At 39.6% G+C, this 27,181-nt stretch overlaps 1 protein-coding gene across 1 annotated transcript; it reads left to right on the top strand.

The window, feature by feature from the left end:
- Window positions 1-20,170: 20,170 nt before the first annotated feature.
- PLAU (plasminogen activator, urokinase) lies at window positions 20,171-26,747 on the top strand (the record flags this gene model as incomplete). Its single annotated transcript, XM_080348212.1, has 10 exons — window positions 20,171-20,358; window positions 21,222-21,276; window positions 21,454-21,558; window positions 22,094-22,259; window positions 22,598-22,683; window positions 22,824-23,013; window positions 23,603-23,763; window positions 24,751-24,891; window positions 25,544-25,692; window positions 26,553-26,747. The coding sequence occupies exons 1-10, from the start codon at window positions 20,188-20,190 to the stop codon at window positions 26,745-26,747; spliced, it is 1,419 nt and encodes a 472-aa protein (XP_080204338.1). The 5' UTR covers window positions 20,171-20,187.
- Between the last annotated feature and the right edge of the window lie 434 nt (window positions 26,748-27,181).

The raw sequence follows: 27,181 nt of genomic DNA, 5'->3' as shown, positions 1-27,181 counted from the left end.
CAACACCAGGTAATTAAGCCCCTTGGTTTAGATTTTGGTTTTTTTTTTTTGTTTTTAATTCTATTAACACAGATTACTTTCAAACATATTACAGAAACCCCTCTCTCTGCATGTCAGGGTTTCTTCTCTTCTAGGACATGATGTCGTTTCAACCCACGAGCCTTACATGTCATGTCTTCTAGAATGAATATGAGAAAGATAAACTTCTCTCATTGGTTGTTGCTTATGTGGCAACACCCAGCTACACCTTACTTTCAGGTGAGAGCTGGTTTATTGCTCTGTCTGCAACTCCAAGAAAAGACACATATGCTGAACAGATCCCACTAGCAATAGGTTTAGTTCCTATCCTACCAGCCCAGTGCACTGAAGAGCTCTCACCTTCCTCTATGGAACTCTTTCCCTTTACATCTTTCCCAGGTCTGGCAGATGTTTTTGGTCTTTGTGGAATAATACTTTGGGGAACATTCTGCTACTTTTTGAGGTGAGCAGCTGCATAAAAATCATTATTATTTCATTGAAGGCCTTTCTGAAATTATTTTTGTGAAAGGAGTAATGTTTTTTTCTCAAAAGCAATCAGATGTATTTATTGTGCAGGCACTTTTACTAGTCGAAAGTACTGAAGTGGACTAAAATTTCAGTGTGAAACTCATTCCTGTCTGCTCACCTGCAAAACTGAACAGATTACAGGTTGTCTGGAAACTTCTAGTTCTTATAAAGTCAAAACTACCAACTGTTTGTTCCCATGTTTTGAAACTGGATGTTTGTAAGCATTTAAAAATGGAACATGGAAACAGAGCTCAATCTTGCCACGTTACAGAAAACAGAGAAAATGAGTTGGAGTTAGTCTTTCACTGCTAATACTTTATTTTGAAACAAGGACAATGAAAATGAACCAAATTTGTACAAAGTTCCATTAGAGACAATGAACTTGTCTTCTAATATAATCCATTCTAAATTATTTGACTTTTTATCCATGAAACACAGACAATGAACTCTCATGAACTCTTCAGGAATATCCCGATTGAGCCAACCACACCTCAATAGGGAGCTTGCCCTACAATTTCTTCCATAGGTGCTGTCATATGCCTACCTCTCATTCACATTCATGACCTCAATAGCAACCCATGGGAACTCATAGCAACCCACAGGAAAGTGAAGTATGTGATATGAATAAACATAATGCTAAAGATATGGTTGTTTCCAGCAGCTTCAAGAAAATTAATGTTCCTTATCTTTGCTCTCTGTGGTACTCCTGATAATTGGTGATGAGTACATGTACCCAGTGGGCCTGAAAATTACTTCTCCCCTGAAGCCTGAGAAAGAGGTGGAGGTTGAACTTTGCCTCCATTTCTTTGGCTGCTCTGTGTGTTCTCACATAACTAGGTGTCAAAAGTTTTGAGGTTTATTTGGGGCAGCATGAGGACCTCTCATGAGGACTTCTTCAGGCAGCAGTTTGGAAAATGTCTGGCTTGAAAGTCAAGCACCAGAATAAAAGGCAAGTCTCTGTTCTGCTCTTCACCCCGACTGCTTATGGCCTTGAAAAATTTACTTTCCCCCTGCATTTATCTATAAATTAAGGCAAATAAATGTGTGAGGTAGAGTCAGGTAAGATGCTTCTATATGAGCTTCTTCAGCTAGACAACAAGTAATATGGATGACAGAGGTCTACATCTAGTGACTATGCCTACTGCCACACACTTCAGAAAGAAATCTCATGGCTAGAATGGGCACTGTGAAAATATAATGATGTCATCCTGCACCTGTAAATGCACCTCAATTAGGTGCTTTCAGAGAATGAGCTGACAGCCATCTCTCACCAGAGCAAACTGCTGGGGAAGAATCTCCTAGCAGAGCTTTGCTTGCTACAGAAAAGAAAGAATGAAGAAAAGTACTTTCCCAGGAAACGAAAGAAACAGAAACTTCCTGCTACCACTAAGCATGGTGTTCTTGTTTATGTATCTGAAGGAAATGGGGAAGTTGCCCTGATATACTTAAGATGACCTTGGGTTAAAGACATGCTTCTCCTCAACATTTGACCTCAGTATCTCTTAATCTCCATCCCACAAAACTGTGTGTACCCTGGCTAAAACTCTGACAGCTGAGACAGCATCTAATTTTGCTTGCTCATCTGGCTGCATAAAGCAAAGAGGCCTGCTGTAAATAAATGAGTTGTATAAGAGCAAGGTAAGCAGACATCAAGGAGTGGTGCCAGCTACTCATCTTGCAAAACTTAGTGAACGCTCACAAGCCATAAGCACTGACACATGCTTGAATTCTCAAGCAGTAAAAAAGCCCCATCACAGCCATTTTATCTTCAAACAACACTCCAAGGTTAGAGTGAAATAATCCTGCCCTTTCAATTCTAAATCAGATACGTAACTGTTTTGCCTGTCCATGACCCCATGAGGCTCCAAAATAGCAGAGTGCAGGAAGTGGCAACAAATCCTATTTATGAACCAGGTTTGGTACAGGAAGGGACAATGCCTTCTGTTTGCTCAATGATTTATCACTGATATCCTGTAAAAAATATCCCCTAAAGTTAGAAGGGATTTGAGCTGCCTAGTTACTTGACCATGTAAGACCTTTCCAGTAAGTCTTCAACTACTAACCCTTTCCAATGACTTGAAATGAGTAACTGCTTCAGCAGGATATCTGTATCTTCACAGATCTCCAAAGGCTAGGAAAGACATAGTCAAGTCATAAAATGTCAAAATAACACTGTTACTATTCTTTCCAGTTCTCTTTTGCCATCTCTAAGAGCAGAATTTGCTGGGAAGCCAAAAGGCTTGCAGAGGGACTCCACTGTCTGTGGTCCCACAACTTCTGCCAACTAGCCCAACTCACCATCTGCACTCTGTGAGCTTCTGTGCTATGGCAATATAGGTATAAAATACCAGCATTTCTGACTGAAGAGCTTTTTGAAGTTTTTAATTTTCTATACTGCATAAGATATTTCAGCATTACAAAGTGAGAGCAATACACCTACAAGACCCCGGCATGCTCACAAACCACAGGTTTCTGTAGTTGTTCACAAAACTACTGGTAGAAAATGTGCTGGTTGAACAAATACTCTAAAAGCAACACTTAAAACAAAGTTTGAAAAAAATCAGTGAAAAACTGCTTAACTTGAGATGGGCTAACACAAACTACATTAACTTATGTTTGCACAGTACAAAGATGAACAATTATCTGATTTTTCAAACAAACATGGTACTATACACATGCAATGTACACCAATAGGGTAACTGGATTTGACACAATTTCTTTTGTATGTTTTCTAAACTGTCAGAATGTAGACAGTTTAAATCATTATATCTGAGAGAGAGAGAGAAGCCACAAAGAAAGGTGCTGCAACAGGCAGAATCTGACAGATGAAGGCATCAGTAAGGATTCCGATCAAAATGGAGTTATGGTCAACTGGAGAGTTTCAGCATAGGTAGGGTGCTATGTGGGTGGACAGCAGGGATACCAGGACTTTCATAACTATTGGCATTTCTGGGTGAATACCTAGTGAGAACTGACACTCTATATTATGTTGCTGGCAGTTGATCTCACACAAGGTCACAGACTTTGAAAGCTCCTGTTACTAGTTGCATATGATTAAATTGCTTTGCCTATATTATCCCCTTTCCTCATTTCTTCAGAAGTGTTTCAACATATTTCTAGTCCAAAGACCTGTATTTAGAACCTTATTTTTCACTGACCATTTCCTTCTCCTCCCCTTTGCTTGACTAAGTGACCCAGCCCTTCCTCTAGCTCTCTCTCCAGGGGTAGCATCCAGGCTCCTCACTTCCTTCATGATCAAGTGGAAAACTTTGTTTCAGAGGGTGGAGAAAAGATAAAGGAAGGGGAAGGGGAGAGACCGGGATTAATTGGAGTGCTGTGCATGATCAGAGCATTCTTCATATGACACCAAGATAATTTCTTGATCATGCCTCACAGTGAAATCTTGCCACTGTTTCTCACATTGACCAATATCCTGTTCTTCACTCTGATGGAATGATTGGCTCCTTTAAGAACAAAGGGTTTTGGACATGCAAGCCTAGTTCTAGCAGGTACTCAGAGCTGGTACTATTGTGCCCAGGGTACTGAATTTTGCATGCTTATGCCCCTTTCTCTGCTGTGGAAGCTACTCTATCACCCATGATGAACCACATCTTGTTGCTAAGATGATACATACAATGTTTAAACACAGCCTTAATGGAGGTACATGTTGACGAACTCCACATACATCCACCTGCTAAATTAGCTACCTAATATTTAATGTGATCCATAACTCCAGAAATGTTAACCAGTACATACAGATTACAATGGTTAACTAAATGGTCCAAAATACATCTTTGTGCTACAAAATTCAAACCATTTACATGTAGCTAGTAATGATTGCAACAATAATTCTAGCAGGTCTAAAAGATTACCAAGACTCCTGGTAAAATTTTTAGAAAATTAAGTCAAAACAGAAAAATATGTATGTGAATGATTAAATACGAAAAAGACTTACAAAATCTACGCAGTATGTCATCAACATGCAGGATCACAGCACCTATGCTGCCTATTGTGGACAACATCAGATTTGAAGCTGTGATCTATAACAGCACCTTCTGGCATTACTTTTTAAGCCCAGGTACCAAAATTTGCTGTTACAAACCTTCACAGAAATTATTGTGTGGATGAAAGACAGTAGATATCTGTTTTGTGGACTTATTTTTCTTAAATTGTAAAGTTGGGATTTTTTTTTTTTTAATGTATCAATGAGATTTAAAAAAATAAGACAACAGAAAACCTATTGATTACAGAACAATTCTGTACTGGACATGTGAAAGTCAGTAGGAAAGATCACATGTGAAGCATCTTCAGTTTAAACGTTGCTGAGATTTTTCAATTCCTATCCATAAATTAAGACTCTGTTAGAAAAGGCTGTTCTGAGTCACTGTGCACATCTACTGGGTCATGAGTCCTGAGAGGAAACGTACTGCAAGTGCCTCAGTGCAGCCCTTTGGTTGCAAAACTGAACCAGCTGAAAAAGCTCAGACAAGTTACAGTGGTGGCATCTCTCTGAAAGACAGATTCCACATGGGATACGGCATGGGATTGCAAAACTGCAGGTGTTAAGCCTGGGACTTCAGCAGTGCCCATAGCAAGGCAGACTGCACATCTGAGTACTGGCACTCATCCTTCCAACATCCTAGAGGATGGTGACCAACTGAGTGCAGGAAAAGGTACCAGCTTAGAGGAAAGGAGAATAATTCTCCCGATGAAGTAAGTGGGGGAAAGTTGCAACTATCTCTGTCTGGAACCTGGGAAGTTGCGGTTAATATCCCTGTTCTCGTCAATACATCAATGAATTCCACAGAGGCCACAAGCACTCAGGACTTCAGTTTTATAGTCCATGCTCTAGAAACACATTCGGACACTGGCTCAACACTGACTCAGTGGGCAAGGTGCCGTTTACTGAATCACAAATCCCACTTCCTGTGGGACTGTTTCTGCCTGCAGTATTTTGAAGGGGTGCTTGGCTGGTTAGCTGACAATCAACCTCACAGCTTAAGGCAACAAAGTTGCAGAATATAAAGCAGTTTGTGTAGTGTTTGAACAAAATACACTACTCCATTTAGTAGACTTTGTATGAGGTTATTCAAATGTAGTAGCATTTCATATGTGGTGTAAAATATTCATTTTTCTTAGGAAGATAAACTAAGTTTCTCAAATGGAAAAAGAAAAGAAAGCTTGTCTATCTTTATGCTTCTCTTGCTTTGTGTCCTCCTTCAATGGTGCTGCAAAGCACTTACTGAGAACACATATCTTGTTCAACAGAATGATTTTTCCATGGCAGGAAGTCAAGATAGCTAAAACTTTCTGAGAGTTGGATTTACGTATCTTAGTGTGTGCAACACTTTTAGAAATAGACAAAAACAAAACAAGCAACTCCTAGATCACTGTAATATTGCACATTTTAAAAACAAACAAAGGACTAGTGGGGGAATTTTACATGATACTATTATCAGAAATTACACTTATGTCATGTGCACGTATTGCACATGACTGTCCCAGCTCATAAATTCATTGCTAAGTCTCTGGTCAGTAATGCTGGTCAATATCCTTATGACACGCAAAAGAAAGTCAGTAATCTCTTCCTCTTGGTGACAGACCGTTGGCTGCAAGTAGAAATGGTTAATTCCTAGTAAGGATCAGAGAGTTTATCATGAGGTCATGCTTGCGTGCCAGGGCTAACAACTTCGGCTGCCAAGCCCAGGCACTCTCCTGTAGTTCTGTGACTCTCATGCTATGATTTCTGTTGGCAAAAGTTTTGGTAAGTTGTGCTTATAAAAATATTTGTCGAGTACCAGGAACATGCATGAAACAAAGCTGTAGTCAGATATAATGGATGCTTCTTTTCCGATTTCTTATTGTTAGCCCAGCTCTAACTATTCTCATTAGCAAGCTTATTTAAAATATATTTGACTTCTTACACACCTGCCAAAGGACTCAATATTTCACATCAAGTATATGCTTTAATTACTAGTAAGCAGTAAGTCTCTTCATTTTGAGAATGAACAAAGATTTAATTAGTCTGGAGACTCAATTAATGAGGTTTTTGAGTAAGATTGTCCAAAAGGAGAGTAGTAACATGAGAAACCAACAGTATAAGCCTAGCCTTGAACTGCTAACATATTCACATTTCCTTCTTAAGGTTTGTGCCCAAGGAACTGGGACATTATTTTGCTGATAGAGTAACAGCACGGACCTCTCATCCTATGCCTGAACGATGAAGAAAAGAACCACTACAAAACTTGAAAATTCAAATCAGAAATTCTGAGATGACATAATAGGGACCGTGTATGAGGCAGGCACTAAGATCTGAACCAAATCTTTTGCAGTGGGTATCATTTTTAGCTTATAAAGGCAGTGCAACTGCACTTGGAGTATTCTTAGAGACCCAAAACCTCAGCTTCTTCATACATTATTGTGGAATTTCCCATAACCAAGATGTTGCTATATAGGAACCAACACAATGCCTCAGAAGCCTGCCCTGCTGTGGAATACAGGTTTCAGCAGAAGTGAGATGGCAATAGTACTATACAAGAGCTCAGGAGTTCACCATTTCCTTTGGTCATTGCATAATATCTACCATTCTAAGGCTTTGAGACAGAGTATCAGATAGACACATTCCTATTGTTAATCACCTGCTTATAAGTAAAGCAGTGCTTATACACAATAAACACTTCTATTTTATCAAGAAGTAAAAAGAAAATACAACATTGACTTCCAGTTGCTGAGCTTTCTGGCTTCTTCTCTTCCTAGGAAGACTTCTTTAAAACAAGTGTTACTACTGCTTGGAAAGGTAAATCTCATGTCAGATTTCAGAAAACTACCTGTCACATCAAAGGTGCCTCAAGCTCCTGATGACTCAGAGATCCTGGGGCTCTGCTGGCTCTAATAGCTTTAGTCCATCTAACAGCAGACGAAATCCTCTCATAACATGAGTTGCACCAAGGATTCAGGTATCTAGTCTAATTTTCACTTTTATTAAATTGCTGGAAGTTTCCATGTAATTTATTAACAACCAAAACATAGTTTATAATATTTATCTTGCCTTTTGAAGTGTCTGTAGATATGTATTGTCAGATCTTAGATTTATATTTTTGGTAGTGTTTTTGAAGATACTTAAGTCTGAAGTGACTTACACAAACTGTTTCAAGTTACAGTACTTGAGATATATGCTCACACAGACTTGAATGTCACATGCCCAAACTGTGGTTTCCTTATGTTCCTTAAATGATTTTATCTTTCCTCTTTTTCTGCATTTTCTCACTAATTTTTGAGGAATCACTGTTCTCAGTATATATCACAGCTAGGGAAAAAGTGTCAAACATGCCTACAGAAGGCAATGTGGAGAGAGACAGAGGTCCAAGTGTGCCAAATTATCCAGCTCCAGAACTGAGAGCTGTGGAACCAGAACTGTGCAGCACTGTAATTTTAATGAACCTCACTTTCAAGAATTCTCTCATGTTAATGTAGTGACATGCTTTGAGGATCAAAGCAAACACATCTGCCTGACACTAAATGCTGTTGTGGAATCACCTACTAATATATCACCAGACTGTCAAAGACAAGATATATTTTTTTTTTTCAATATGAATCACACAGTGGGAAGAACAAAAGGCAGAGGAGTAGCATTAATCACACAAAACTATCCGAAACAAGTAAGTGACCCAGTAGCCTATATTGCCTTTATTGGAATTTACCTTGAAAATCATCACTCTTACAAGCTTAATTTCCACACATATCAAATTTAGGCATGGGGGAAAAAAAAAGTGCTTGGCCTGGTTCATAATGCCTAAGGTAGGTATTTGATGTCCTTGTGTCCCATGAGAACACCCCTAAAAACATTTGACACATCGTAAGGTGTATGAGCTCATGCTTTTGTAGAACCATTGCGCAAATGACATTCAGCACCTGCACTAAAAACACACTTTTCCCCCTTAAGACTCACATTCAGTTATCTTCTAAGAGCAGGAGTTTGACACAAGAGGCAGCAGTAGCAGCACCCACATTTTGCAGGGACCCTGAAAGGCAAGATTGGGATGCCAGGCTCTTGTCAGCCCAAGGCATGAATTTCTAGCTTTTACGGTGAAGAGTGTGGCCTAGGGCAGGGGTCATTCTCCACCTTTTCCTGAGGAGAACGAAACCCTGCAAAGACAGAAATGGGGGGTCAATGAGGCCCAAGAGACACTGAGTAACTAAGTAGCTTTCCAGGAAAAGCTGTTCCATTAGAATATACGTCCTATGGGAGGGGGGGTATATCATTTTGTGGATACAAGAATACACTGATTAATTATTACAGGTCAAATGCTGATCCCTGTTACACCAGTATAAACATGTTACAGAGTAACTGAGCTTAGAGATGTGTGTTTCAGAGGAGGGTCTGAGTCTCTGATTTAGTAGGTATTCTGTTACCCAGTTCTACTAATTTGGAATGAACAGAAGACAAGGATCTCCCTAAGCTAATTTCTTTTAAATAGAATTCAGTGCAGCATAAGGTAGTTTTAAGTAATATTCAGTATAGCATAAAACAGCCCAAGATTTGTCCTGGCGTTCCTTACTCCCACTGAGTAATGCTTATTCATAGAAGTAGTTCCATATAATGAATTGTGTTAGACTATATTAGAAATTTCCATTTGTCTCAGGGGAATTCACATAGGCTGGCAAAAGCTTTCCTATTGGACTGTAACATGAATGTTCATCACCAGGTGCTGGAAGGGAAAACCCAATTCTTTCCTACAGTCTGTCTTGCCTTAACAATATCCCATTCTTTACACTACTTGCAACTACCTCATACACTGATCGCTTCAGAGCTCACCAAATACAAACCTAACAGTAAAGTTTCTCCTCCGCTTCCAGTTCAGGCTTTCTCCAATCTTCCTCTGTCCTTTGCATGGAGTGGAAGATACCCTCACCACAACTGTTCAGAAGCAGCTCTGTCCTCCTTCTCCTGGCCTTGGGAGCTCCCTTAACACATCAATGGCCACGTTCCACAGCTCTCTCCTTCACTGCCTCTCTTCATATTCTCCTAACTCAACATTTCTTCCCTTGAAATAGCTGCCTTTTGGTTCCCTTCCTTATTCCATTTCACATCTCACTTGGAAAAACAAACTAATTTGCCATCTCTATGCAGGTGATATTACATCTCTACTGTAAACCCCTCTCACTCTGTCAAAGAGTAAATCCACACATCTCTCTGCTATCACCTTTTGTAAGACTGTGTTCATAAGATCAAATTCAAATTGATTATGACAGTGCTTCATGTTTCCTGGTCCTTCGGGTACAAACCCACTGTCCTCAGTTTCTTTCTCTATCATTGAAGACAACGCAACTTTTCTGCCTGCCAGAAGCCTTGACAAATGCAATTCTGCTTCTCTTGCCTGCACTCAGAAAACCTCCTGCAAAGGATTCTCTTATGGAATTCTCTTTGATAAAGTCACCCTGTATCATCCGCCTGTTCTTCACTGAGTCACCTACACGTAATTTGTTTTCACTCTCAGGATATCTCATGACCTATACCTTCTAGGCCTACCCTTTCGCATTCATCCTTTGGATGCTGACTGCTGCTGATTAACCTGTGTGGCCAGCCTCCACTGTCCACTTACTAACTTTTCTGATATTAAATCCAGGGAGAAGTGGTTTTCAACCTTTTCCAGCACAAACTTCATTTGCTACTGTGCTCTTCTTCCATTTCTGACAACTACTTACTTAATAACACTTCTTACCCTTCTCCTGGCTAAACCACAGCAGCTTCTGAAAGGCAACCAACACTTAACACTGCCTCTCCCTCCGCCCCACCTTCCACTCTGCCTTTCTGATCATGCCTACAACCGTACCAGCATGCAACCCCACATGCTGAGCCTCACAGTTTTACTAGCACAGACTCTGCTCTACACCTCGCCTTCTCCATCTGCCCGGTAAACGTCTGCCTCTCTCACTGCTTGGGTCCATAGAAACAAGAGAGCGTACTCCTGACACCTCTGGAAGAACAACAGGCAGATACACTCCAAAGCCATTTCAAAAAGTCCCAATGAGGGAGGTTTTGCTGTATCTCAATTTGAGATATTTTGGTCAAAACCCACATATATTTCAGAAGAAATAAAATATTGTAATTTCCAACAGTTCTAACCAAAATCATAGAATGGCACAAGTGGTCTGTATGGCCAAGAAAAAAAAAAACATAGAGACAGAAAGTATTTCTGCCCTCTGGCAGGATTACCCTTGGTGGTACTGATGACAGGCCACTATATGCCAGAACCTCCCTTGGTAAGACATTGTGTAGGATGGAAAAAAGGCTTATGTTGCAAATAAAAAGTGTTTCAAAAAGGTTTTTTTCTGTTGTGCTTATCATATACAAGATGGCTCTCTAATCTCACTCTGTTGTTGTTGTTGTTGTTCTTTTTCCTCTTTGGCTATCAATAAAAGCTACAACTGCCACAGACAGGATAGGTGTTAAAGTGCCTGCAGAAGAGCAAGCACAACTTGCTTTAGAGATGTATTTACTTAAACTATCAACTTTAAATAACAAGCAAAGATTAGGCAAAGTAGCACAGTGTCTATACTAGAAATAGGTTACAGGAAGCTAAATAGAAAAAAAAAAAGAAAAAGGAAGACTGCAGTCAAAACATCCGAAGGAGTGGGAGGGGGAGAAAAGATAAGTACTATTATTAGAGCACCCAAGATATGTGCTATTATTAGAGTACCCAAGCTAATTATGTTTCCCCTTTCTTAGCACAGTTTCTTTATGAGCTTATCCAGGAAGAATGCTGTTGTTCAACAGCACCAAGGAAGCAACTTATTTTTTTTTTCTCCTTAAAACTCTTTTTCCTCTGAATTGTTCAACAGCTGTTCACTTGCAAGTCCAGAAAGACTCTGCCTGTCACACTGGGCAGTGCTGCCCTGTGGGATCTCTGCACTCCTGTCTTCCTGCATTTGGTGTGCTTTTCCTTCAGCTGTAAATTACCAGGGGTGTATTTTTTCTTCAGAGATTTTTCAGTACTTCATAGAACAGTCCGTGACTAATGTCATTAATGTTATGATGATAGAGTTATTTTTCTGTAGCTTGCATTTATTTAGATAATCAATGCTTTAGAAATTTATGCTGCTGTCCACTATTATGGTACCTGGATATTTACAGTCATAACAATCCTGCATTTAAGGATGGTAGCACAAATCTGTGGCATAGCTGCAAGAGATCTGCATCTCTGGTGAGCAGCAAGTGATACACTCAGCCCACCTGCTACTCACAGGGCAGACAGGGCTCCCTGTCACTGATCCTGCAGCCCTGACTTCTATCTGAGAGGTGTAAGACCTGCACAACATGCTGTTTTCTCCCTGGAGGCCACACTACTAAGAGCAGGCATAATTAGTTGTCTCTCCACTAAGACACCTGTTATGATATTAGTGCTGCTTGGCAGGGCAGCCTGTAAAATCACCACTTCCTTCCCTGTAGGTAGGAACTGTCTATGTTAGTTTAGGCATTTATTATCTTCCTTCATGAGTAGGAAAGCCAAAGAAGGAAGAGGTAGGAGTGCAATCCTAAATGACCTTCCCAAGCAGCCTCTCACAGATGAGCAGTGCCAATTTTCTCACCTGGGCTGTATTGCATAGGAGGTTAAGGTATGCTGCTTCTCTGGACACATCATCACTGGGCTACAGCACACAGAATTCATCCTCCCAAATTTGCTTATCTCCCTAGTTTTTAGCAATTTTTTTTTTTTTTTTTTCAGAATCCTGCCAACTGGCATGCTCTCAGTTTGTTGGTTTCCTGTGGAATGTGAATCTGATTGACTGACGCACTGCAAAATAGTAGTCCAAGCCAGCTATTTCTGTAAATTTCCAATGTCAGATTTCAATGTGCTATTGCAGATCAGTCAATGGCAGGCAGACACAGGATTCCTTTGAAAAATATCCTACTTCAGAACTTAAGATCACTGAAAGACGCACAGCTTTATCCCTAAAAAGCTCTGTATTTGCTTTCTGCCTTCTCGCTTTAGACACTGCAGTCTTATTTTCTGGGTTTCCTCCAATGCTACCAGCAACTAGAAACTAAAGACAGGCCTAGACCTAAACACAAACATAATTTTAAGCTATTAGGGTCTGGACACACCATCTGTAGCTCAGACTAATCTTTTTTTTTTTTAGATTTTAGCGGTCTCAACTGAGTAATTTCAACAAACATCAAAGAGATTGGTGATATTCATAATCAATGGATTTTCATAAATGCTAAATGAGATACAAAACATAGTTTAAAAGCAGGTGCACATTAAGCTGATGAAGAAATCCCCAGATGTGATCATTGCTGTTCAAAATAATATCCGTATCCGGACAGCTCATTGAAACAACAAAACATTGTATACAAAAAAAAGAGCATTCGTCAAGTAGCTGCTTTCTATGCATGAATGAAATGTGCCCAGTGACAGGGGATTTCACAGGTGCTCAGGACGCTCAGCCTGTACCCAGAGTCAACTTCTCACCCAGTTGCTTTGAAGAATGCATCTGGAGTATCCATCAAAACCGTGCTTGAGAGGCATTATATTGCTTTAAAGCTTCAACCACATCCTTTCCTAGTGTAATAAAACAGCTGAGCCAACAGCACTTGGTTTCTTGTTGTGACTGAAGCAAGTTTGCAAGTTTTTTATTATACTGGCTTAGTTCAGAGATAAAGGCTGGCTACTCTTGCTGTTTGCAAAGCAACAAGTAGTGTCAACACGCTTCCAGAGGGAGCCCAGTGGCCCTCAACTGATACACTCCGCTACATCTACCCATACAGATAAGACAGATAAGAGACAATCTGTAGGCAGCAAGGAAAAGGAACGAAATTTTAAACAAACAAAGAAACCTGAGTAGCTGAATTATACCTAAAGGAAATGAGCTCACCATTTGCTTCAGATTCCAACCACAAACAACTGACAAGTAATCAAGAGTCATTAAAGTACAAGAATTATGAATCACATTCAATTTAAAATCAGCTACTCTGGAAATTCCTGGGACTCATGCAAGTTGTAAATTGAGAGAATAAGATTAAAGAGTGAGCTATATATTTTTAACTTTACGAATGGTGATAATGTAACATTTGAAATCCATTGATTTACATTTAAAAATCTATTGGTTTATTCAGACATAACTGTTATTATCTCAAGAGCTAGAAGTAAACTGATTTTTAAAAATTAAGTTGGCTAATATCAAAGTGAGAATACAAATGTTTTATTGTAAAAGTGCTCATGTTTTTAAAGGTGAAGCTGGACTATTCTAAAGCAAATTAATACTGGAAAAAAATTCCCTTAAACTCGTAAAACATTTTATGACTGACTTGAAATCCTTTCTGCCATAATCCAAAATTTACAGTAACCCAATACGATTTGATTTTGAAGCCACATTCCAATACGCAAAGCTGTTGTAAATATAGCTGTATCCTTTACATTCTATACCAATAGCTGGGGCTACTTAATTCAGTGACAAGCTATTATCTTTAAAAAAAAAAATTCAAACAAAAAAACAACCAAACAAACACACACACACACACACAACAAAAAACAAACCACACATACCAAACAAACAAAAAAGCAACAAAAACCACACCCACCAAACTGTTATCCTTGCAGATATGACAAGTCATGTCAAAAGGATCTAGGTGTTTTCTTAGCTTTTGCATTCTTAATCACTAACTAAATACTGAGTATAAGACTTAACCCCACTCTTTTATATGAGGTGACAGAGATTCAGGTACAGGTAACTGCTCATAGGCAAATTTAGACCTACTCTTTCTTAATGTACCATGAGCAGCAAATACTTGAAAATGATTTTTCTGTTTAATTGGAAGCCATGTTGCCTAAATAAATATAATTGTGGTATTATTGATATGTGATACAAACCAGAACATGTTCCATACAACCAGCAGACTTAAGGAATCATAAAGCCTCAGGCGTATCTGAGCCCTGAGTCTAGAAGTGCCTTGAGCAGAAGGGGCTGCTGCTCCTGCACTGAGCCTCACACCCTTCAGCAGGGGCTTGCAGAAGTGCCTGCTCACACAGACAGGATTTCAGGATTGGGGCACATTTCTTAGCCTGGCTGTAATTTTAAGTGTGTGCAGATTCCTATTAGGCTAGTGAGTGTCCCTGACTAAGAAAACCAGTATGGAATGACAGGATGCCACAGTAAGAGAAATTTTTCACGATCAAACAGTACTTCTGTGGCAGTTCTTTTTACTAATATTTACAGGGTTACCTAACTCTCCATGAATTCTGTCCTTTTGGGGTTTACTGATAGACCATCACAACCAATGTATGGTGGACAGTATTCTCTTTACTTTTAATATTTTATCATCAGCTATGAAAACGAACACTGGAATTAATAATACCTCCAACTCAGCAACTTCCACAAAACAAGGCAAACCTCACTATCTCTTTCAGCAAACCACCACAAGATAGAAACCCTGTATTTCTTTAAGAGGGTCAGTGTCTTCATCTAGTTGGAATGGAATGTTATCTTTTCTAAATTTGCTAAGTCAGGCTAGGCGATTAGTCTGAAACATTCAAGTTACTTCAACTATAAATTAAAAGAATCAGCAACATATTTATCTGTAACTAAAAACTAAATCACAGAATCACAGTAAACCAAGACCTGCCTGACCACGGGTCTGATCCTACTTGCTCTCCAGGGTTGGATCCACTGCATACGAACTCTGTTTGAGAGAAGTACTATATGACCGCAAGGGGTTCACATGCTTGGATCACAGGAGCATCTCATAATAGGTATATATATTTTCTTTAGCCTGTGTTATAATCCAGGTACAGACAAGAGAAATATATAAAGCCTTATTATTAACAGCCCTGACTATGTAAATGAATTACTGTACATTTTGTGAATTGATTCTTCTTGTTTAGAGACTGTACTCCTACTAAGCAGGTAAACTGTCTTTGGCAAGGTAACCCATACCACTTCCTGTAGCACTTTCTCTTCTTCAGAAGTCTTCCCCCATACCAACCTGCCCACACCTCTGCCAAATTCAGGTAAGAGACCAAAGTGATGAAACCACAGACACATGTGAGGAAAAAGAACTAAGCAGGGAAAAGCAGAAAGCGGCCTTCAAAATACAAAACTTGTTCATGGGTCTGCACAAGAGTTTCTCTCTTAAGGCCAGTGGCTTGTCATTAATCAGTATCTACTGGGCAAAGAGATTTTATGGAGAATCTTTCAGTAGGCATTTCATTTTGTTCACTGTTCTTGCCAGACTACTTTGATTTTGAGTTATAAAGACCTTCTTTTCTTCTGTCCTATCACAATCTTATTCTGGAGAGATAATATAGCTTGTAACAGGGCCCTTCTAAACTCTCAAGACATGTAGTAATGAACAAATCCCTACCCTGAAGATACCAAAAGTCCCTTGGTAGCAGAACTGGTCCTATTTCACCCCTCCTACCTCCTGGGCCTGTGTATTTCCCACCTGTACAGGCAGATCGAGCTTTGAGGGCAGGTGGAGGTCTTGCCAGAACTGTCAGGCTACAGATTTTCCAAGGTCTCTGCCTTAAGACAGGACAAATTACAAGGGTCCAAGGGTTCATTTCAGCTGCAGCCTCACTTCAGATCTTGTTGTGCCAAGCATCGGCCAGCTCAGTGAACTCAGGCACTGGAAATTATCTCATCCATTTCTGCTTCCCTAAGAGTCACTTAATGCTCATAGAGATCATGCAGCCCTGTTTGCTGTGAGATTACTTGCAGTAGCAAAGTAAACTCATTTGCAGCTAGCTTGGATATCTCTCTGCTAAACCACAGTTTCAGTTCAATCATTCAAATATAATTAACCCACCTATCTAGGTGCAAATATTTAGACCAAAGGAATTTGATGGCACTAAAGCTGTACTGCAAACATGGCAGAGTTTCTGATCACTGTTACCAGACCCATTTAAACAAAGCAGCACCACAGCCCGGGTCAATTCTCCTGGTGGCCTTTTAGGTATACTTCATCATTGAGAATAAAAGAATACAGTGTTTTAGTAAAACCTAAGTATATGACAAATAGTAGAAAAAGTGAGGTTTGAATCTTGCTGTATCTTGTGCCAGAGTGAAGGCAACAAAATTTGTTGGCTCTTGCACCTGGGAAACAAGTATGAATCTTCAGGTTTTAGGGAGAAAATGAGGAACAGGTGTCACTTACACAGATTGATCAGAGGTTCAGGGAGAAGGTAATTGCTCACATTTCTACAGCACTTCTCAGGGAACAATAAATGTGAAAGAGGACACCTAGATGCTCTAAGGTTGACACTTTTTCCAGAAAGAGAGTTTGAGAAAGCCACCAAGGCCTAGCACCTCTTCCTTGGGAGTGTGGAGGAAAAAGGAGAGGACCTGCCCAGCCCCGAGAACCTCTCCTTTTCCTGGCACCTTGTCCCTTCCCTGATGAATCAAACCATGACCCATTTCTTCATTTATTATCTGTAAGGTTGGTATATTAAAATTAGTTATGTGAGTAAATTATTTAAACCGCTTTTAAAAATTGATATTATTTCCATTCCACCCCACAGAATTTATTCCCTAGGATAAATTTACTCCACAGCCACTCATCTGAAGTGAAGAACCTTCTATAGGGATTCTACCATGATATTTTCTGTCCTGTTTCTTAGAGGATCTAACTGGTTGTGATGTTGATATATTCAGTCACCACAGAGAGTGAGAAAAAACAATTTCCTGAAATTTAGAAAGATTTGTTCCTTACCTATGTTCATTTTTGGTCTTCCAGCTGAACCGTTTCTCTTGACTCAGTTCCTGACATTCAGTGAAGTGAATTTAGCATGCTTTCGGTAGACGTGAGATCTGTTCTGACATGAGCTTGAAGATCTGAACAGAAAGGAATAGAGAACGTAAGTGGCCAAAGTAACCAAATAAAGGTATGGTTATATCACAGACTTGGCACAAACAGAAGGTGGGAAGGAAAGAAGAGAGCTAAATCATACTCATACCAGTGAATTTAGATGTCAAATGCAGAAGGGTGGTCTCCTTAAGCTCTGAATTTCCATTTATGAAAACATTCCTCTTGAGGGAAACTCGGATTATCTCTTGCTCTGACCTTGCCTCTGAAGAAACTGCTCCTCATCAGCTACACATTCTATGGAGACCTGCTTCAGCTTAGTCACCTGCACTACCTGAAGCTAAACCCCATGAATGTACCCACAAATACTGTGCTGGTTTGCTGTTATTCACTGCATTGCTACAATATCACAGTATAATGTGGAAAATCACATTTGACTGGACTAGCAAAGCCTATCTCTTTTGCTGGGCCTGCATTCTTAGATAGACATCTGTCAGTTCACATCTCCATCCATATCTTAGAAAACAACCCTGCTTTTAATATCTCTTCAGAAAATAGAACTTATGGAGAAACCATGAACAATTTCTCGGGAACAGCAGAGTGAGGGAGCTGTAAGTAGCTTTGCAGAAAGTTATTTTCACCCCTGCTGTGAGCCCTGTGTCCTAACAGATTCCAGCTGGCATGAGGAATGCACCCTGCTTGCCGCAAATGCCCTGCGTTTCAGCTGGAGGCAGCTCTCTGAAAACACATTTAGTGCCTCAAGCGTACATTCTGGCCCAATACCCCCTCCCAGTGGGCTGTGTTTAACCCACACCTCAATCAATTTAATCCTCTATTAATTACCAAGTCATTTGTGCTTCTCACATTATAGTTATCACCATATGAATAAAATACACCATGCTTGCTCGTATCTCTAGGCATGTTTCAACACAAGCCATCCTCCTCATAGCTGTCACTCACATTTCTCTTTTGTTTCTCTAAATGCCCCTAAGTTGCTAACAGCCGCGGGGAAGCCCAGGAGCCCATTACAGAAATTTAACCCTGAATCCAGTTGTTTGTTCGCCCTGACCATAACCCCCCACATCCCCCGAAACTATAAAGCATTTAAAATTCCCCTCTTGAGTCACTTCATCAACTTTCGTTTGCAGCAAGGTAAACGCCGAGGCATCCGCAGGTCCCGGGGGGGAGGCGGCGGGCGGGCGGCCCCGCCCCGGGGCGGCAGCAGCCCGAGCACCGCCCCGGCTCGGCCTTTATAGCGTCCGTCCCGCAGTGGGGCCGCTGCCGCTCTGCGCCCGCCCGGCACCGACAGGGACCGCGGGGCTCCAGCGCTGCTGGTAAGTGCGATGCTTTAAAACCGACTCGTGATTTAAGGACACAAATGCCGGGTACGAATCGAACAGAATTAAGGGATTGCTCTTTAAATTAAAAAGAAAAATGTATGAAAATCTCCTATAATGTAGTGTTTTAGCAGAGGGGAGGATCTGTTCTACAACGTACAGCATATCATAATGTTAACACAAAATCAGCAGTACTGCTATTTGTGGTGCTAAGCTTTGAAACTAATTATGGTAAAAAATGACAAATTACTTGCATAGATGCCAAGTATCCTAAAAATAATTATCTTAATACAAAAAATGCTTGAGGGAAGATATATCTGCAGAAATCTCAGCTGAATCTGAAAACTGTGTGTGTCCCAAGTACCTGAGGCAGGATTTGCTTTCTTGCATTATTAAACATGCTTGTAAGCAAAGGGTGCATCTGCATCAGCATTTTGGTTTAGTTCATGTCAGGTTTTATTTTAAATTAATCCACTGATGGTCTTTATTTCTCATGTTCTTGTTCGCACCACTGAGTGGCTCTAGAGTACTTGCACTGTGTTTCTGAATAAAAGTGAACTAGAAGATGTACTCCAAATACCAGCAGGCATTCAGTCTGCAGGACCAAACTAGAACTAATCCAATGTAAAAACCTCTGAAGCAGAAACAGTGTGGAGCAGTTCTTCAGCACCAAATCAGTTCTGCACAGCCTCTCCTACTGCATTGCACTGCTTTGCCAATGTAGATATAACTAGGATTCCCACAGAATCCTTTAAAAAATCAATTCCTGTTTTCTAACACTGAGGACACTTAAAAAAAAAAAAAATCCCATTACTTGCATTAAAATTAAAAAAAAAAAAAAAAAAAAAAGGCCTACGGGTACATAAGGTACATAATAGCAATCTTCCCACATTGTTGTTACAAGCTAGTTGTTTTTGAACAGCCACTCTTGGGAAGATTGCTGTACATGCTTGGCTCCAAGAGCTAGCTGCAGGTAAGAAATCAAGACAGAATATGTTTTAAGCCTCTCTAATACTGTAAATACATGAGGTAACATCAAGACCAGACTTTGAAGAGTTCACCGTGCCCAGAGGCACTCAGTGAGGTAGCCAGGCTCATGTAGGTACCTAACATCAACAAGATGCAGTCAGCAACTACAGATATAATGAAAAAGGAGCTTTCCCTTTCATACCCTAAATGCGAGTGTTCAGTGCTTTTGTTGCAAGGCAGTAATAATCAGTTAAATAGGTACAAACAGCTGGACAGCAAATAAATCCATTTGCCAATTTCTGTTAGCCCATGCTATAGAAACTAATCATGGATTTTTCCAATTTCTCTTTCTCTGCTTCATTTAAACTAAAAAAAAAAAATATGTTTGTACTGCTGAATGTACTAAAAAGCATCAAACAATAACCTGTAATTTAATATGTGGAAATAATTAGAAGATATTCCACAGCAAGTTAATGCATAGTTCTTCTGTCAATTGTGTCGTGACTTATTCTGAAACTAATAGAAGGCAATAGAATGAAGAAAGCTGACACTGAAAACTACAACATGACACTAAGTTCCTCTTTTATTTTCAGAATCAAAACAATTCAGATAGAAGAGGAACAAAGTGAGAAGTTAACTAACAATATGAAGTTACTCATCTTCCTCGCAGTAACCCTGGGCACCCTTGTCATGGGACTGGATTCTGTAAGTTTTGAAATAAATGGTGAGGGGGTTCACTTAGAACCACTTCTGGGTTTGATTATACTTCTGCTTTGAACAGTATGGTAGGCTTTTGACTTGAATTCTCCTTTTTGCTGCCCTTGCATGTACATATATGTATGCTGCACATATATCTCCAAAAAACACAGTTTTGAACCCTTTGGTTTTTCTTCTGATTGTGCTCCATCCTAAGATGTCTGCTGGCCTTCGAATAGTGAAGGCAACATGCAATAACCAAGAAATCTAGCTTTTTCCAATATATATATATTTTTTTTTTCCTTAATGCAGTTTAGCCCTGGACACTGAGTACCAAGAGCTCACTGGTCTTTCACGGGGGTTGATATTGGGCCTTAACTAAATTTTAACCTCCTGTACTTGAAAGCGTGATGCTAAAAAAGGAGGAACAGATATGAATTTGAATCTTTTTGAGTATCAGTTGTATGATTGTTTATCTATCAGCAGAGCCATTCACCAACATTAGGGAATTATATTGATACCATTACTTGTTTTAACTCAGGCAAGACCACTTGACCTCTGGGAAAAGTGTATTAAAAACCTAATCTTACTTAATTCAATGGAGAAAGGAATATCCAGCTGTGGTGGTGGTTTTTGTTTTGGTTTTTGGTTTATTTGGTGTTTTTTTTGTCCTTCCCCATTCTGCTTTGCTCAAGTAGAGTTCCACTCTTCATTCACATCCAGATTCAATAGAGCAGGTTCAGCTAGTAACTGCATGCAAAAAACTAAACTGTTGAATGGATGCAGCAGGGTACAGAGATCGGGCCTGTAAAAGACAATCAAACCACATAACAGAAACTGTTGCCTTAAAATCCTTTTCTCTTTTCCTTTAGGTTTATAGCAAGAAGCACTACAGGCTGCCATATAAATACAGATCAGATCACAAGGGTAAATATCTGCTTGTTCTACTTGAACCTGAAGAGAGCTTATTATCCTGCAATTACATCTTCGATTAAGAAGGAAGATTCTTAATGATATTTAAACACCTAAAAGTTAGCTTGCAACTATGTTTCACTGCATCATTCAAATGTTTTGCCTCTAATTAGTGATGTCTCTTAATTTCAGAATGCCCTTGTTTGAATGGAGGAACCTGCATTACCTACTACCTCTTCAGCAGAATTAATCGTTGCATATGCCCAGACGGATACTTTGGAATTCACTGTGAACTAGGTAGAGTATCTATCTTCCTTAATACTAAGTAAATTGACCAAAAGATCTAAAAAGACTGGCAAATCATGAATATTAAATGGCAAGTCAAGTATTACCCATAAACACATGACTGATTATCCTTTAGCACTTTGTGCTAACAGACCAAGTAAGGAGAAATAACAAAATATTGGTGCAAAACTCAGGATCTCTAACTTTTGTTTACCTCACAAATGTTTTATTTTGGGGTGAAAAAAGTGAACTTGTCTGGTGATGTCCAGAAGCAGAAGAAGAACTGATTATATTGTGAAGTACACTTAAATGATTAAAGAAGCAACAGCAACATGTGTGCTTTAAAACAGAAGATATTTGGTGCTTGAAATTCATATAGAACAAATTTTATATAAAAAGAATATATAATCAGTCCACATCTTGCATAATCTGTTTTCAAGTGTAATGCATGAACTTTTTTCTCATTAGGAGGATCCATACAGATTATTTCTGTCTCAGAACAATCATAAATGAGAACATGCTGCTAACAAAATATTCATTTTCTCAGACGCTGACAGCACATGCTATACTGACAATGGGGAGAACTACAGAGGAATGGCTACAGAAGATGAGTGTCTGCCATGGGACCTTCCCTCAGTAATCAAGAGGGGTCGTTACCATGCTGACTTGCAGAATGCTTTGCAGCTTGGACTGGGCAAACACAGCTACTGCAGGTAAGAAAAGCATCACTCTTCCCAGGGTGACTTCTATTGCCACAGCCCCAGAGGTGCCTCAAGCACTGGCACATGTTTGAAAAACAACAAAATACTAGACTTGAATTTTGGCTAAAAATATTTGCAATGCGACTCTTTGAAGTGTTAGAGTCCCCACCACTGAAGCTGATTGTACTGCAAAATTCCCAGTATGCAACAGTAATAGTCATTTATCAATTATTTTCTCTGACATATCTTGCAACAGGACACTTTTGGCCTTTTCAGGAGAGTTAGAATTCTAAGATACTATCATGTTTTTAAACTGTCTTTATGAAAAGAACACTTCCTTTATCTTCTAGAAACCCAAATGGAAGGAGCAGGCCCTGGTGTTACACCAAAAAGCGGTACACCATTCAAGAAACACCCTGCAACATAGAGAAGTGTGGTAAGTAACAGCAGTTTCAGGACAATAGCAGGGTGTTTTTGTTTTGGTGTGTATTGTTTTGGTTTGGGTTGGGTTTTTTTAGTAGCACAAGGTTGGTGCTTAGTTGTAAGAAAATCTGAACAAAATGTCTCCTTTCATAGGGCGTGAATGTGGTCAAAGGAGCATCAGCAAGTACTTCAAGATTGTTGGTGGAAGCCAGGCAGAGGTTGAGTCTCAGCCTTGGGTAGCTGGCATCTTCCAAAACATAAGGGGTGTTGACCATTTTCTGTGTGGTGGCAGCCTCATCGACCCTTGCTGGGTGCTCACTGCAGCACACTGTTTTCAAACTGCGTAAGTTTAGTTCCACATCCTTCTTATTTACAGCTTTCTTCAACTGATTTCTTTGCATGATGCTTGCTGAGCAACCCTTCAAAATGTACCATAGTAAGAATGCTCTTTTGAGCAAAACAAGAAAAGCAGCCATAAACATGGCTTGGACTCCTCTGGGAGTCCCAGTCTGGCAGAATGAGCTAGCAAAATGTAAACTATTTGGTGGATTATGCAATTTAAACAATTTTAGCCTGAATTGGAGCCAGGCTTTCATTTTACGTTAGGTGTTTCCAAAACTTAAAAGTTGTACTGAAAGGTGATGAACTGTTAAGCAATACATTTGTGGGTGTTTTTTGTTGTTTTTCCTGTGGAAAGCTGATCCTGCTGGCATCCTGCAGAGGATTCTTATAGTCAACGCCTGACCGGAACCTCTATCTTAAGCCCTTCAAATGGAAAATCAGGATGCTTTCCTTTAGATCATTTTTCAAAGCTAAATTTTGCTTTTTCTTGTCAGCATTAATGTAAACACAAAAAGACGTGGGACTGGATCTGAACTGTTGACTTCACTCAGACACCAGTAGTCTTCATTAAACTCTTTACTCTCATTCAGGTCGAAAAACCAACACAACAAACGTGTCTACAAAGTCTTCCTTGGCAAGTCCAGACTGAATGAGACTGATGATAAAGAACAAGAATTCATGGTTGATGACCATGACATCATCTCTCACCCTGGCTTCACAGATGACACAGGTGGCAATGAGAATGATATTGGTAAGTGTCATCTTAATGTGAACTGTTAAAACACTGAGGATAGCTGAAGGCTATGTAATTGCGGCATACATCTAAAACAAGTAGAATCGGAGATAAGCTGAAGTGCAACAGCAACTAGGTTCTTCTGAGAACTAGGCCTGTGCTGAGCTTGTATAAATTTGGTTTGTAGCAGGTCAGACACATTACCTAGTATACAGTCAATTGTAAGCCTGTCTTACCTCTAGACCTGTATAAGGCATGGCTTTTCCATAAGCACTGGTGACAGCGTCCCATTTCTACCATATTATTCTATGCCTACAGAGATCACATTGTATGTTTAGTAAATGATGAAAAAAATGCATGTGCACTGCCTTTCATCATATAGTATGAGAATGCCCTATCAAGTACTGCATTAGCCAAAGGTTATCCTGAATTAATCCAGACTTTTATAAGTCGCTCTGGTTTTCACAACCCTATCCCTAAACCAGTCAAGTCAGAGATGGGTATTTACAACTTGCACAGAACAAACTTGCCACTCTTGCACTTGGCAATTAGAACTCAACTATGCCTTCCAGATGACTGCCACTAAGGAAAAAGACTCAAAGAATAGCTTCATAAGCTCTTTTGGTGAAAAGTACAGCATAAACTGCCCTCTCTTCAGCAGGGCAGCTGGTGCCACCCTCTACAGACAATCAGGAAGCTGAGGTTTTAAAACATCTGAAGATACACTTGCAGAAGAATCTTCCCTGAGCTATCAGCCCCTATCCTTCCAGGACAAAAGTTCAAGTTGGAACGTTTGCTAGTCTTAGTGCTGAGAAATTAATTTTGTTGTTACTAAATAATGACCTAATGTCATTCCAAAAGCAATGAGAGGAACCATGTGTAACCAGAACTAAATGTAATTGCAACTATTATCATTAACTGTAACTGCTCCTATTGTTAGAGAACTTGAGGGGAAAAAAACCTGCTTTACAAATCTAATTGTTTCTTCTTTGACTTGTTTCTCAGCTTTGATACGGATAAGAACAAGTTCTGGACAGTGTGCAGTAGAATCCAAATACGTCAAAACAGTCTGCTTGCCAGAGAAGAACCTTTACTTACGAGACAATACCCGGTGTGAAATATCTGGCTATGGAAAACAAGATTATTGTAAGTGAATGACATCTCATTCCAAAGCTGTACTTTCACTATGTGGGAAGGGGATGCATTTTTATACCATAATCTGCAAAAGATTTAAAAAAAAAAAAAAATAAATTCTGTTATTTCATGTACTCCATGTGTCTGTCGAAGATGATCTTTGTTGTCATCTCTAGTTGTCCATGGCAGTTCTAATCTGATGCTTCTCACATTTGGGAGCCATACAAAGTAAGCAAAGGTGTAAAACATGGCAACTTTTTCATTCCTGATGTGGTGAGAAGTAGAAGAAATTGAAGCTGTGTTGGAGGATTAAAAAAGGATTGTATTTGTGCAGAGCTTCTTTCAAGAAATACCAAATTCTTTCTCTTTAAAAACCAAACTATAAAGTTTGCATTTGAAACACTTGTTTTTCACTTTAAAACTATTCATTAACAGTAAAAGTAAGGCAATACTGCATAAGTGGGTAATAAGAGCCTCAAATCAGAACTGGAATAGTTGTGCTAATTTGTTTCAAGTCCTGAAAGTGTGTGTTATGGGGTTGGGTTTGGTTTGAGTGTTGTTGTTGTGTTGTTATTTGTTTTGGTGTTGTGTGTGTGGGTTTTTGTGTTTGGTTTTTGTTTTTGTCTTGGATGGTGGAAATAGTTAAATGCTGTTTTGTTTACAGATGACATCTACTATGCTCAAAGACTAATGTCAGCCACCGTAAACTTAATATCACAGACAAAATGCAAATATGAATATTATGATAATATCAGAGTTACTGACAACATGGTCTGTGCTGGAGATTCTACATGGATGACTGATGCATGCAAGGTAAAACTGATTTGTTTTATCTTCTAAATAATTTTAAATATATGTACACTATATGGATCAGCTGGTGGCATCTTGTAATTCTACTGGTCAGAAGGGTTTCTTTTTACATAGCAGGAATACAGTACATTTAATGGAGCTGGCCCATAGTGTGACCAAACATATGGAAGAGGGTTGGGACATAGAATTAGGTGTTATTCCCTCCAGACCCTTCTTTGGAGGTGTAAGGAGTGCAGTATCTTAGCCATTATTATTCTTCGAGGTCTTATTTACAGTCTATTCAAGCAATGGCTGGTAGATATGCATCAGAGGAATATGGCAGCTACTCCAATCTCCACTTGCAGTTTCTTACCATTAAATGTAGCTCCGCAAAGGGATAAAAGGTGAATTATGGGGTGACACTGATTCCACAGATTCCTCAAAATTATATTTACTTCCCTGCACACTTGACTGGGCGGAGTGGCCACATGAGCCAAAAGAACAAGTGTCATCCTTGAGTGTGAAAGTACCTTATGGAGAGTGAGACAATTGATTCTGTGATGAAGAATTGGGCATGCTGGCTTTGACCTTTTATCACTATCCCAATATCTGTGGTTATAAACTTAGGATGGAAGTGTGCAAGGTAACTATTCTCTCTGTGCCCTGTTGGTGGAAACTAGAGAATTCCACACCTTACAGACTGTGTTCAAGTCACAGCAGATATTGAGCCTTCTGTTCCATCTATGTGGTGTTTTCAAAAATCAAAACTTTAGCTTGTAGGTGTTTACACTTGTTTTGGTATAGAGCAGCAATAATCACAGGCTCCCTGCTACAGAGGCTCCATCTGCAGAAAATGGCCTAATATGTTCTCCTTCTGTTGTCAGGGAGATTCTGGTGGCCCGATGGTCTGTGAGCACAACGGCAGGATGACGCTTTATGGGATTGTCAGCTGGGGAGATGGCTGTGCAAAGGAAAACAAGCCTGGCGTTTACACCAGAGTTACTCAATACCTTAACTGGATTGACTCCAGTATGAATGCAATCAGCACCAAGAGTCGTTTTCTTCCTGAACCAAAGTGACCTTTTTTCTACATCTGGAATCAAATGAACAAGATTAAGCCTATACTGGTAACAGGATACTAAAGTCCTGAATATCATGAGAGGCTTTCCCTTTAGAAGTGTGTGTAGTCTGCCACTCACATCGGTGTTCCTGAGGCAGAGAGATGGTTGATATATTATCTTACTACTCTGAATTAACATGAAAACCACTCAGTGGGAAGCTAAAATATTTAATATTTAAATGAGTATTCCCATGCACAATACTATACATATCAAGTTATCCGTCCACTTCATTGAAGAACCAGCATTTGGTCTGGAAGCATTGGTGAAGTTTTAACTTATTTAACTCAGGTATTCATTTTATACATGGCCTGAGTCTAAAATCTTAATATTATTCTGTGTGATGAGTAAAGACCCAAGTTCTAGAAATCTAACCCACTAAAACCAGTACTGAG

This window comes from Nesoenas mayeri (assembly GCF_963082525.1).
Source record: "Nesoenas mayeri genome assembly, chromosome: 7".
NCBI lineage: Eukaryota > Metazoa > Chordata > Aves > Columbiformes > Columbidae > Nesoenas > Nesoenas mayeri.
The sequence above is the reverse complement of the archived record's forward strand: the minus strand, read 5'-3'. Positions and strand labels throughout refer to the sequence as shown.